General features: G+C 35.9%; 1 protein-coding gene across 2 annotated transcripts in view; it reads left to right on the top strand.

Moving 5' to 3' along the window:
* Nucleotides 1-14,665, top strand: part of LOC101891296 (uncharacterized) — a 47,409-nt gene extending 32,744 nt beyond the window's left edge. The window contains exons 1-6 of one of the 2 annotated variants that reach the window (XM_005185592.4): nucleotides 844-2,062; nucleotides 9,506-9,878; nucleotides 9,945-11,233; nucleotides 11,299-13,549; nucleotides 13,610-13,879; nucleotides 13,952-14,664. In XM_005185592.4, coding sequence (XP_005185649.2) covers nucleotides 2,034-2,062; nucleotides 9,506-9,878; nucleotides 9,945-11,233; nucleotides 11,299-13,549; nucleotides 13,610-13,879; nucleotides 13,952-14,158 — 4,419 coding nt within the window. In that variant the 5' untranslated portion in view covers nucleotides 844-2,033 and the 3' untranslated portion in view covers nucleotides 14,159-14,664. Of the gene's footprint in view, nucleotides 1-843; nucleotides 2,063-9,505; nucleotides 9,879-9,944; nucleotides 11,234-11,298; nucleotides 13,550-13,609; nucleotides 13,880-13,951 lie in introns of those variants that run through there. The other variant, XM_059119631.1, reaches the window with a different exon arrangement.
* Nucleotides 14,666-14,831: the final 166 nt, after the last annotated feature.

The raw sequence follows: 14,831 nt of genomic DNA, 5'->3' as shown, positions 1-14,831 counted from the left end.
AAAGTTTTTACTTTAAAATTAAAATAAAAAACTTGAATTTAAAAAAATAATTTGAATAAAACTTTGAAAAAACGATTTTATTTTATTTAATTTTTTTTAAAGAAATGGTTAATATTTTCGATTTGTTTGTCCTTTTTTAATGGCTTTATTTCCAAAAAAACTGTTAATTTTAATCTCCCATATCAAAATCATTGAATTTGGAATTGTTATGAAAATATAAACTTTTAAGAAAATATAATATAATTCTAAATCCGAAAAAAAAATTATTAAAAAAAAATTAAAATTTTTTATTTCCAAAAAAAATAAAAATTTTAAAAAAGGAAAAAAATAAGCATCAATTCTATGATTTTTTATAAAAAGTTAATTTTTTTAAATTAAATGCAAATTTTTTTATTTTCATATAATTTTTGAATTTTAATAATTTTGTCATTTGTATATACATTTATAATTTTAATAAAAATTGAACATTTCAAAATAATTTGAATTTTTATAAAAAAAAATAAATGATAAAAAAATTTATTTATTTTAATATTGAATGCAACAGTTTTTTATTTACGTAAAAATTTTGAATTTTAATATAATATTTAATTTTTATATAAATTTTGAATTTTAATTTTTTGAAAAAAAAAAGAAAAAAAATGTCAATGAAATGGTTATTATTTTCGATTTGTTCGCCCCTTTTTAGTGTCTTGCAAAAAAACTATGAATTTCAATCTCCCATCTCTGTTGTATTGGTTCACTATGTGTTTCGTGCTGCTACTGCCGAACCTGTGTCGTTGCGCGTCGCCCCAACACACACAACACACAGAGTTGCCTCAATCCGATCGTCGAACAGTAGGGTTAAATGTTTGTTGTTCCACTCTGGTGTGGCTCGCTGGTTGGCTGCTTGGCGGGCGATTGCAGCTGACTTGGAGCTAGCTGGCTACACACACCAGTCATCATCCAACCCGCGTTTGAAAATCATGCAAGCGATAAATATACGGAACTCGCAACGGACGGTCTCCTCGCCTCTACTCGAAATACCATACTTCATCAATGCGATTTAATCGAATCATAATCGCAAAACAAATCAATTGGTCATACAAAATAAAAAAACCGTTTATGTATGCGCGTGTGTGTGTTTGCGTGCATGTGAGTTCTTGTCGTCCGTCTAAAAAAAAGCACAGCAGAAGTAATTAGTTGCCTGCGGCGGCTCATTATCAAGCATATGATGATGATGATGGTTGTTGGTTGAAAAAAATCGAAAGTGGCGCCTTGAACTTCAAAAACATAATTCGTGAATTCGTTATCGCGGCAATATACGGAAAAAATTGTTGCGATTTTTTTGCTTCTCCACCTCAATTACCATTCCGTCGTATCCAACAATAATAATTTATGAGTTCAAAGTCAACAACAACATCGCCATCAATAAAGCCCCCCCAACAAGGAATTGAGCCCAATGAAAACATATTAAATTAAAAAAGCGGGCAAATGCAAGCAAACATTTTTTTTTACCCTGCCTATGTAAATATTTGTGCACACCCAATAACTTTACCCATGAGCAAAGATGATTTTGCCAAAAAGCAGGAACAAAATCTAAATGTGTACCGGAAAATGTTTATTATTAACATTTCCAAATAAATATGTGAAAATCTTATCAGTTTTGTTGTTTTTGTAATGGAACCGAAATTCAATTGTTAACAGCAGAGTAGTGTTATAATAAAAAAAAAGTAATACCACGAATAGATACCAGTCGAACCTACCTACCACCCACTCGCCTACCAACCAACCAACCAACAAACCATCCAGCCATCCCACACTATCAACAACCGCGTCGTCTTGCCTTTATTATCGATGATACCAAAACAACAAAAATAGTACATTTTAATTAAAATTAGCGACGACGCTCATTTATTGCTGTACCATCGGCAACAACTAGTGTCCCAAGAAAATAAAAAAAAACGCGGAAAAGTGTTCCAAATTTAAATTGAAATTACGGCTTGGATAAAACGCGCGTGCATCGCACCCAAACACGGCAAGCTATTAAAAGACGCATGAAGGCGCCATTATATTTACCCATCAAGTGAGTGTTTTTTTAAGTTAATTTTTTTGTAAAATCCTTATTGGAAAATTACCAAAAGGATTTAACAAAAATTTACGAAAAGAGTTGAGATTACTGTTAAAATAAAGAGTTACCCTCATTGCAAGAGAGCTCTCATTGCAAAGAGATGTATTTTGTTTACATTTGTATATGTTCTCTCCATGATCTCTTTTCAATGGGGAAGAGGGAATATTCATTAACGGCAATAAAAACAAAAATATAAAATGGAAAGGAAACTGAGAATGTAGTTGAAAGGGTAACAGTTCACCAGGTGGCCATATCAGAGATGGATAGTTAGAATTGGAAAATTACACCAAGAGCACAGGAAAAGAGATAATATTACGGTTAAAATAAAGAGTTACCTTCATTGCAAAGAGATGTAATTTGTTTACATTTGTATATGTTCTCTCCATGATCTCTTTTCAATTGATGAATGAGAGAATATCCATTAGTGGTAATAAAGAACAAAAATATAAAATGGAAAGGAGATTGAGAATGAGAATGTAGTTGAAAGGATGACAGGTTGTCATATCAGGGATGGGTTGTTAGAATTATAATAGAATGCCAATGAAGGTGTTACATTCTTATATAAATACTAATAAAATGTAAAATGAGAAAAAAAATTCCAAGGACTGTTATAGATGGATTTAAAAACGAGTTTAACAAATTTTAAGAAACTAAAATAGGTAAAAGTGATTTATTTAGAATTTTTTGAAAATGAAATGGAATACCGAGCACGTAGCTGATAGACCATTGTGTCATTCGGTTTGTAACAACGCGAAATACCAATTTTAGATCATACCATGGTAGAAGAATATAGGAAGACGCATCGACACAACTGATGAACTGTGAAAACAAATTTGGAATTGAAAATGTTGAATGAAAAATTATTTAAATTTGTAAAACTCGTTGAAAATGCGTATTATAATAACCTCCGATTGACGTCGTGCAAGAAAACATATAAAAATCTACTTATATTAGAAAGGACATTTAAAATTTCCCAATTTTCTACCATGGATCACAGTGTAAATATAAATAAATAAAATAAAGTCAAACGCAATAATTTTTACATTTTTTTTTAAATATTATTGAATGAGAGCAAAAAATGTCGGAAATAGCATCAAATTTTAGAAAAAGTTTAGATTTGTTCGAATTGGTCAGATTTGGTACGAATTATGGCCTTTAAACGGCCAATGAAACCGTCACACGCCACCCGAATGTTGCTCTGCGGTATTTTGGCCCATTCCCGGCGAAGCGCATGCTTGAGGTGATCGACACTTTGGTATTTTTTAGTGCCAACCTTGCTTTCCAAAATACACAAGACACAATAATTCAACGGATTGGTATCAGGAGATGTTGGTAGGCATTGTGCACTGGTGGTCACGAAGCGAGGAACCTTATTTTGTAACCATTTTTGTGTGGCACCTGCTGAGTGCGATGGTTCTGAGTCCTGTTGGAATGTCCAAGATCTGCGTTAAAAAATGTTTGCGTGCCCAAGGCTTTAATACACTCTCCAAAATTTTTTCGCGATAATATTCAGCATTTATTCTGATGTCACGGTCGATTAATACGAGCGGAGAGCTACCATCGGCTGTTATAGCGGCCCACACCACCAATCGTTCTGGTGGCCAACCGAAGATGGATATTTTCAGCTGACCGATCATTTTGTTGGTTTACAAACTGCTGGACAATGAATGTTTTTTCATCTGAGACCGAGAAAACCAAATTCGGCAGTTCACCACTTTCGGCCAAGCGAAGCAACTCTTTAGCTCTTTTGAGTCTATTTTGTTTCTGCTGCGGTGTAAGTTCTTGCAATTTTTGGAATTTCAATGGCTTTACGCCCAACTCAATTTTCAATATTTGCCGAATGAAATATTGCAATATGTTCAGCTCACGAGCCATTTTTCGGCCACTGCGACCAGAGTTCCGATCAAGTCGCTTCTTTACTTTTCGAACCATTTCTGCTGATGTTGCTGTTTTCTGATTAAAGACTATTTCCCTTTAGTAAATGCCACCTAAAAAACTTGCAAGACATAGAATTCCGCCAAAAATTTCACTCTCTGTCTCTCTTCCTTATAATCGTTCTCGGGGCTAGGATTGTCACTTTATTTTGAGTCAAAATTACAATTTTAGTCGTGTAATTTGAATAGAAAGAAAATTAAAATGTTTGCTCGTAGGAACATGGTTTGAGAAAAAGTGACAGTGATGCATTTTGCTTTTGTTCTGTTATATTCTTTACATGTAACAATCGCCCTGAGAGACTTATTTTCTCAGTAAATGAAGAGATATGGGAAAATAGACAAAATATCACAACAATATGGCAACCCATCGAAGTCACCAAAACATCGTTTACGTGATATAGAAGAGATGTCGCTTTTCTTTTAAGATTCCATTTAAGGCATAAAGGTACATCAGAGATATTTACAGCTATGTATTTCAGCTCTAAAATTTAATTCTCGTATAAAAAGTAATTGCTGAGTTGTCAAAAATCATGCTCATTTAAAGATTTTGTTCATTTACTGAGAGAGAGCAGCTTGACCAGGGTTGGATTACAATTGCATAACATTTCACAAAAACATGCTAATTTATTACTTTCTTTATTTGTTTCTTAATAAAATGTCATTCAAATGATTCAGAAAAATAATTTACGACTCATTTTTTAAAATCACATGAAATATTTAATACCTTTAGAATACAACAGTGATGGGTCGGCTTTAGCATAATGCAATGACTTGTATGTGTGACTAAATTTTAGATATGACTAAATTTTCAAATTTACCCTTTGTCCACAGACATGGTCAGCATGGTGGGCACCCATATGATCAGACACTGCAGATAATGGTGGCGCCTCGGTCAGATCTTTTCGACTTAAGAAAAATTTGTTTTCAAATTCCACAATGTCTGTGATAAAAAAGAAGCACAAGTTCAAAGAAAAAAAACAAGGGTAGGCTTAAAATATAATGACAGTTGTGGTTACCTACCTACGAATTTAGTTAATATTAGGTTTGTAGTTTGTGTTTTCTTCTATGTGCGGTGGGAAACTTTGTGTCATAATACCATGTTATTAGATAATGAGAACCCCCCTTTTTATTTAACAAATAGTTTGTTGTTATTTAATTTTTGTTTTCGTGTTAAATTCCATTCTGCGGCGGTTTTGGTGTAAGAGATAACAATATTTTAAGTGCCCTATACATTATTGTCGAGGATATTATAGTTAAGCTTTTAAGAAGTATAGTTTAGTTGGGGTCGGTTGTTTTTCTTGGTTTTAAATTTAGGGTAATTAATACATGGAGTATTAATGGGAAATAAATAATGGAAATATGGAATGGGGGAGGTATGGCTTCTATTCTACGGGAGGGTAATGCAATAATACAAATATATTATAAAAAATAATTTTTCTTTTAAAGCCCACTTCAAACGATTCGGATATTATAGCTCTTCATCTGAATGTTGTTTAAATGGAATTATTTGGAAAAAAATCCGAAAATTTATATCAGTCTTAGGTCAGATACGAAGTGGTCAAACCAACTGCTTTCGAACCTCACCCATAAACGGTCAACAGTTTGAATAATCACAACTCAATCAAAACCGATTGATACCATTTTACTTGTAAGGTTGGAGATTAATTTCGCCGTCACTGCAAAAGACCAGTAGAAAATGTAAAATCTTATTCTGTCATATAGACTACTTAGACATGTAACGTTTTGATTGGTTTAATTTACATTTTTTCCAAAAATTTCTTAATAATGGAAAAAAGATTCGTCTCAAGATTATAATATTTATAAGAGGTTATTGTACCATGCTAAAGTCCAAATCCTCAGCGTATAATAGATAAAATACCAATAATCAATTTTTAAGTAACTCATACGCCCTGGTTACCCTTTTAAAGTTTTAAAACTCATTTTTTTATTGTTTCTCTCAAGCGCAACTGATTCATTCCAAAAATACCCACAACTAAAAGAGATCACGTGCCTGGTTTTTGTTTTTTTAAAAAAAATAATCTTTACAATGAATGTTCACACGCACACACACACACTTATACTTTCATCCACACATCCACCTACCTATAAATAAAACAAAATTTCAGATCAATTGACTTGTGACCACTTATTTTAAAATCTATGTTGTGTATATTTTATACTGTCTTACTTACCGCATCTAGACTTTCAACATTTCATCCATAAACTCGACTTGTTGTTGTTTTCCATAATGAAATCTTTGTTGAAATTGTGTTAATTTGTTTCGCAAATGAATTCATGCTGATCTTTCAATTAGCACTCATCACGCTCTCTCAGATGGGCATTCTTATTCTTCTTCTTATTGTTATTATTTTGTTTTTTGACGTTAGCAGTAGTAATGTTTGCTGTTACTCATATGGTTTAGGAATACAGTATTTGGTACAATTATTATTACCCTTCTTACCATTTAAAACTTTGGGAAATTTATCTGTCTGTTTAGAAGTGCATCAGTTATATATTAAACAGTTCACAAGTGAACTAGTTCTTTAATCGAAAAGTGCAACTAGGTCACTCAAAATGGTGATCCATTTTTGGGTACAATAAACGATGGGAGAAGGACATGACAAACAATTGAAATAAATGAAGAAAATACGAAAATCTAAAGGATTTATTCATTTTTGTTATAGTTTTCATTTTAAATTTATTTAAAATAAAATTTTTATATAAAATTATAAAACATGAAAATATAGTCTATCTATAGACTCGTGAATGAAACACATCAATAACGGTATTTTTCTCATCTTCACTCGTGAATGAAACACATCAATAACGGTCACTTTCTCCTAAAGTTGTTATCTGCCCTTCGATTATTATTTTTTCAATTATTAATCGATTACATGATTACTGTAAACTACTGCAACCAAGTTACTCTGCTCTCTCTCTCTCTCCCTCTATAAAAGTAATCTTCTTTGATAAATTCTCCAATTAAAAGTCCAATAAGAATTCCCATTTAATGTCTCTATTTGGTTAGACGGAAACCAAACGAATTATGGTAATAATTGCCATAGATAGTACTGTAGCAAATTTACGTGTTTGATGTCCGTGACCGAGAAATCGTTTTCAGAGGGCTATTGACTACTTGTTATTGCTGTTTTTTTTTGCCGTTTTTTCGTTATTTTGCGAAAATCTAACTAACTAACATGATTGGTGTGAGTGAAAGCAGCACAGCAGTACTGTCTGTGTGTGTGGCATTGAGTGAGAGTGAGAGAGAACAATTTATATTTAGAAAAAAGCACGTGAGTAGCATTACTCACGTCAAGCCAACAGCAATAGCAACAACGTCGTCAAGTACCTACGTAAGAAAATATTGGTTAAAGAAATGAAATGATTAAAAATAATTTTTTGAAATGAATGAAGACAATGGGTGGCACACATAGCCTACACACACATGACTTGGGGGGATTTATAATTGTTGTTGTTATTGTACGATTTATTTGTTACTTGATGTTTGTTTGACATTTGACAAAAGGCCGGGTATAATGATATTATTTACTGACTGACACACACACCCATATATTGATGGCCAAGGCGAGCACTCATCTTCACCAACACACACTCTCTCCACACACACACAAAAGACATAAAATGATGGCAAATTTTGCTTTTTTGATAAATGACGTTGACACAATGCAAGGTGATAATTGTATTGGCGTTGCCTTGCTGATAGTAGACACTTGGGAAAGGCCGATTTTTTTATAATCCCCCTCCGTAAACAAGACTAAATGACAACGATTTGCAAAAAAATACCACAATTTTTATGATACTTGAATTAAAAGAAAACAAATTTATCTCGAATTGGTAGTGACATCATTAATCGACCAAAAATGATACCTCGCATTACTCAGCCATCAATGACGTACTAAATGATAGTCTTTATACAGTTATTTTTTGTTTTGCTCGCTTTTACTATTGTTGTGCGGAGTTCAAGTACATGTCGGCCACACATCAATTCCCACTCAAAAACAATGAATAAATAGCTGAACAAGTACCTTTTAACACAGGGCCAAACAGACGTGCATAGGATTATCGCATGAATATCTCAGCCAAAACCAATGGAATTTTGAAAAAATTTAGATTTTTAAATAGATATTTGTCACAGATATGGATTAGACTTAATAGCATTCTTTTTGGTAAAGTAGGTAGGTACTTAGCTCATAGATATGTATGTATGTATTTGTAGCATACGGGTATGTTCGCAAATGTTGCAGACAATATGTAAAATTTGAACTAAAAACCCACTTTAGATAAATTGAAATACACAGTAACAAACCTTGGGTGTTAAATAACAATGTATTTAGCGTCATTTTCATGCAAACATTTCGCCTATATTTAAAATGTGTCATATGAATTGTCATATGACTTGTTGCCATTCAAGTTAAAATATGAATCGAATATATTTTTAAGTTAAAAAGTTGTCAAGTGGTGTTAAAAATTGAAATCACAAGAGATACTAAACAAGTAAAAATTTTTATCATTGCTATGAGAATAAAATTGAAAATATTCACATATATTTGTCAAATATTTTATGACGGAAGCATTTCATATTCATATTTTTCTTTGACCGTAAGGAGCGAGAAGTATGCCTACACTTTTCTTAAAAAAAATGAAGTAAATCCCTACTAGAATATTTTGTTATTTATAATATTTAATTTCTTCATAATTATAATCTAATAAACGAGTTCTTAAATAGCTTTTCCTTGAAATGTCACATAAAACCCACAGCCTATTGCTTCATAAAACCCAGACGATTAATATCTTATGTTTTCTGTTAGGCCGATTAACACTATCGATTATTTCCAATCAAAATAATTGCACGTCAAATGTAATGACATTTTCTCTCTTGCTCTTTCATTGAATTTCTTTGAGATCGATAATCGCAAGTTTCATGCTGCTTTTTGTTTCTATTTTGAAAGTATGAGAAACGTAATCTTTTTTCTCAGTCATCTCCTCTTTTTAGTAATAACAAATTCAAATTGGAGTGAAAAAAATTAAACATATTCCCGCCATTTCTATACCTAAATTTTGTTTAGTAAAGGTGAATAAGTCTCTCAAAACTCTCACATATGTTGTTTATCTCTCTCTACTATAACCTTCTCTCTCATTTACTTTCAAACTCATGTTTTGTTTAAAGAAAGTTTCTGGGGTCTGTGTAAAAGGAGATAACCAGGAAGAAAACTGTTTTTTTTTTTTTTTTGTTGAAAAAAATGGGAGCTCAACAAGGCAAAAACCCTTTCAACCAAAATTCACGTCCTTAATGGCAAACTTTCTACATGTATATTCGGACTAACTCTCACTTATCCCCCACTCCTTAATGACAAACATCAAAGGCAACAGCTGTTTTTGATCATCATCAATTCAGTTAATTAACATATTTTAATATCAATCTCATTTGTTTTTTCTTTTTTAGTCAGTTTCCATTTGATGGAAGTCAAGTGCGCATCTTGGTCTACCGGGAATGTGATACACGGGGCAGGCGTTTACTTTTCGATTCAAATGCCTTAGAGAAGGTCTATCACCACAAGGAAAAGAATGGCAACAACAATAGCAGCAGTGGTAGCAGCAGTAAACATGGCTCTAGAACGACATTGTCATCCTCATTATTGGGGGGAGGCGGCGGATCACATGCAAATAATCTAACAAGTCTGAACAATAATCACAACAAGGACTCATTACTCTCTGATCGGCTGAATGCCGCTGCTGCTGCATCATCGAACAATTCGAATAAAGGAGCCCATTCCAATGGCGGTTTTATTGATGTGTGCGATGAATATGGCTACAAGGTAATTTTAATAAAAAAATCATCCTTGTCTAGAATTGCTCATTAAAGAATGTGTTTTCCCTTCCAGCACAATCGTCCAAATTCCTCGGATATCAGTAGTGTGGGTGAAATGGTATTCGGTGCCTCGGCCATGTCATTTCGTGGTACCTCCCTGAAAGTCCACTGGCTCCAGCCACAATCAAGGCTACTGTGTTCTCAGGTCTTTTTGACACCATTGAGACCAAACAACAATGGCCATTCGCCGTATTCCACATTATCCACAAATAGTTTGGCAACACCGCGTACCTCAATATGCAGTGAACATGGTTCAATAGATGGTCTGTCGATGTGCTCTTTTTCCTTGCCCTATTCCATGACGATTGGCGGCCGTAACCAAAGTCTAACACCCAGTGATCTCAGCAACTCCGTCTCCTCCCCGCTCGATGTACCCTCAATAGACCAGCAATCGATAATGACCAGTACGGATAGTGCCGCTGACAGTGGTGGCCATCGGTTCTCATCGACCTATAGTACGGGTACAGATTCAGGCTATTCGGGTCTAAGTCGAGCCACTGGTGGCACCAACTCCTCCTCCGACCAATGGTCTGCCTCGTATCAATATTCTACACGTAGTAGTTTGGGTTCTGTGATGTCCGAACAATCGGAACGTGTACGAAAATGTAGTATTGATTCCAATATGTACACCGGAAGCAGTTGTTCGGGTAGTACCAATGCCATGGGCATATCCAGTGATGGCAGTCTCCAGCGCAGAATATCACGTAACATTGTGACATCGTTTGAAAATGAAAATTCCATGAATGATTTGATTGGTTTCGTGACGGATAACTACCCACACAGTATGTTGAACAATAACAGTGCACCAGGGGCGGGCGGTAGTGAAGGCTTGAATCTGGGTGTCAGACCTAACAGCTATACAACAGCAGCGGCAACAACAACAAATGAATCTCGCAGTAATCCTGAAATGGGTCGTAGACGAGAAATGAGTTCCCTGAAAGCGGCGTCACGTCGAGCCAAACTGGGCCTAGCCGTGTGCATAACAATGAGCGAGTCGTTCGAAGAGGAAATGGAGTTATTTTGCAGTGAACACATTGCACTGTTCGAGAGTATGTTGAGCCGTTTAAGGGCCAGCACGGAGAGAGCCTATATACACCACAGTAGTTTTCTGCAGATTATGTTTCAAATCTGGCAGGACACCCAACAATGGTTTGTGGATTTATTTACAGCACCACGCATTAAATGTCCCGTGTGGCTAAGCATAACCACCAGCGGCAGTAAATACTCGAAAAATGTGGCCGAACGTTTCATAAAGGAGCTGTGTTGGCTGCTCTCCTTTGCCGATACCAAAGATACAAATTTGTAAGTTTGCCATGGCATTTCTTCTTTTGAGTGTCCGATTTTTCTGATTTCTTCTCTCCTTGCAGTTTTATAAGCACCATGTTGACGGCAATTTTGACTCATCACCTGGGCTGGGTTCCCACAGTGTCACCATTTAGTTCCACATCATCAACGGCAGCTGTTGAGCAGCGTGCCAAGCTGTTACAGGTCTCGCAAAAGCATCCCTACAATGCCCTGTGGGCCCAAATGGGTGATTTATTTGGCGCCATTGGTCTGCCTCCGAAACTGGCCAGGACAGTGATATACGGCACGGAAAAGCTGTCCGTAGAAAGACTTTTAAATGTCCTGACATATTTCATACGCTGCGGCGAGGTGAGGCGTTCTGCCAAAAAGGAAGATTTCAACAAGGACACCATAAATAATATTGTGGCCCAAACCAAAAATGAAACTTTTAAGAAATCAACGCTCTATGGCAGTGGTAAGAGGATGGGGAGCAATGATGGCAGCAGGGCTTTTTCCGGCATACCAAACAATGGTGGTGGCGGTGGTACGAAAAGCGGTTTGACGAGATCTCAAACATGTAAACAGAATCTCAGTTTACATGACATTGGTGGGAGTGGGGGAAGACTAGATGACAACAGCTATGCCAGCTTGTGTGAAAGGGACGAAGAATACGAAGATGAAACTGACCACTTGACGGATGAAGCCATACGCACCTATAAAATGAATGAAATTCCCACTGTCTTGGCATTTAGAGATTCCCGTTTTGTTCAGCAGGAGTTGCGTATTGGTAACTATCTGATGGATACTGGTATTGAGAGGAACTCTGTGGCCCAGTATTCGAAGGCCAAACAAAAGGAGTTGGCCAATAATAAGGCAGCAGATGGTAGAATACGTTTGACACTGACCACCCCAGAAAATGTGGAATTAATTGTTGAGGATCCCAGTAGCTATTGTATAGCCAGTGCTGAGGAAGGTGTACTGGAGGCCATAGAAATTGAAACTCTGCCGGCCGTAGAAAAGACGAACAATAATAAAGCATTCGGAGGCAAAGAACATCGTAAGAAACGACCCTTCTTTTGGAGCATGACAGCGGCAGAGGTCAAGGAAGGTCTCAGTTTAAATGATGTCAACAAAATACAACAGTGCATGAGCAGTGGCACGGCGGTCTCAGATGATAAGGGAAAACAGAGCAATTCGGCCACACAACATGTATCGCTATCGTATCTCATAACCCAAAATAGTATTGGTAAAAGTGATTGCCCCATGACCTGGGGTGTGGAGCCGGTTAAGGAAAATGTCAGCCTTGAGGAACAAATGCACTTTGATTTATGCCACAAACTCATCGAGCGGGAGCATGGTATTACACGCAACAAAGAAGAAAGCGGCAGTGGGGTGGTCTTTGTACTGGGCGACAATGAGCCATTGGTCAACATAAAACGTAGTACCGAAGATTTGAGTGGGGATGTGATTGATTCAAAAATGTCTGGCGATTCTACGCAACAGAAATCTTCTGAACACATGCTTTGTGCTCTCCATCAACGTTTACACCATCCCCTGACAGATGCTTCGAACACCACCAACACCGGTTCCCAGCAACTGAAAAAACATTCGGGAGTTAAATTTAATTTTGAACAATATCCACAGATTGTTAAGAATTATATGAAGAGTAAAAATCTGCTCATTAACAATTATGATTTGCTGATGGACAAGTGTTCGAAATTGGAGGCCCAAAATAGCAGTTCAGCGGGCAATAATTCAAGCCTTACCAGTACATTCCCCCAGAGCAAGCAAACAGCCACTACTAATACCACACCGAATTGTATTGTCTGTCAGGATTTATTGAATGCCTATCAGACACCTTCTAATGCCACTGAGTTGGAATTCGAAACGGATGAGGTCCATTGTTTTGTTAATAAAAACAAACAGACAAGTCCCTCAACACCAGCCCTGACCACAGTCAGTTCACAGGCCTCGGTACAAACACTGATATCCAGCAACGAGCAGGGAAACAATGGCGGTGATGTGGTGGCAACCTCCTCCAATGACGTTGAGATGAGAGAATTGTTAACTCCCACCTCAGAGGCTCCGCGTAAGGCTTTCTTTAATAGCAATCAAAAGAAATGTTCTTCGCAGCGAGGCTCCATGTCATCGGTTGCGGCCAAATGTGCTGCCGCCAATGAGGCAATGCATTTGCTACAAATGCCCATACCAGCTGTCAAGGATATACCACAGGAGGAGGAACTAAGTGGCGGAGACATGAAATTGCCAGTGGGCTTTATACCTTCATTGTTTCTGAATGTCAATGATCATTATGTGCCGGATATGGTGTTGCAGGTAGGATGCATAACAAGCAGTGGAAAAGAAATGTTTTATTAATCCTTTTTTTCATTTTAGGGTACCTATGCCTCTCCCTCCAAATGGGAAATGAATTTACGAGAAGATCTAGCGCTGGCCGCTCATTCCGCTTCTCTAATCTCACTGCCTGCCGAAAACATTGCCATCATTGCCGACATGGAGAAATGGGATGTAAAACTAATCTCCTCTCAGTCACAACATTTTCCATATGCCGGAGGACAAAGCGCTCCTGTGGGTATGTCCCAGCTGGTTTCCTCAATGCTGGAAACGGTGCAAATTATGAACAGTGCCGGCATATCGGCCTATGAGGTGGGTTCTCACTTTTTCCCCTATTTTTGGAATATTTTTATAATTGAATATTTGTTTGTTTTGAAATTTCAGTGTCTCGCCTTCATGGAATCAAAACTTCAGGAAATCTATTTACATTCAGAAACCTTGGCCGCCTTTCTGTTGGAAACTGATTTTTGTTCATTGAGTGCTGTGACGACAGCTTTAAATCTATCCGAAAATGATGTACCATTGCTGCTGTCCATAGCCTCCATACACACGCCACAGATTAGTAAAAAATGTGGCATTAGTTTTAGATGACAACATTCAAAGGAATTACGAAAACAATGACATTGTATTAACTCATCAGCAACAACAAAATAACTCATGCTCATCCATAATGACACCCATCATCATCCTCATCATCTAACTATCTTCATCATTAGAATTATGTTTGTATATAAATTGTAAGAATTATTTATTTTTTTACAATATAATGCCAATATTATTTGTAAATAGATTTTTAGATATTCCGCACCAAATCATCTAACATTTAAAATTTTCCATTTAGGATTTAAATTTGTGTAAATAACATTCAGAGATTCATTACATTTTTCCTCATCATCCATTTATCCATACCCCTAACTACTACCTAACCACAATAAAATAATCGAAAGTATTTATTTATAATAGGTTAAATTATTTATATTTTTTAGCATAGGATTTTCTAGGGTATATTGAGAAAAAAAGTAAATGCAGGAATTTAATTGAAATCAATTATTTATAAGCAATATTTATGATTTTAAATGAAAGAAAGCAATAAATTGAAAAAACTTGATTTGGAAAAAATTACATTCTTAAAGTGTTTTTCTTTTCATCGATTCGTGGGCGATGAAGACCAAAGGTGAGATCTGTAGTGTCAAAGGAAATGTATCAACAAATCACACGTATTCTCTCTCAAATATCATTTGCCATTGATCTGGAAGGTCAACAG

This window comes from Musca domestica, unplaced genomic scaffold (assembly GCF_030504385.1).
Source record: "Musca domestica strain aabys unplaced genomic scaffold, Musca_domestica.polishedcontigs.V.1.1 15, whole genome shotgun sequence".
In the NCBI taxonomy this organism is placed as follows: Eukaryota; Metazoa; Arthropoda; class Insecta; order Diptera; family Muscidae; genus Musca; species Musca domestica.
This window is presented reverse-complemented; position numbering and strand designations above follow the sequence as displayed.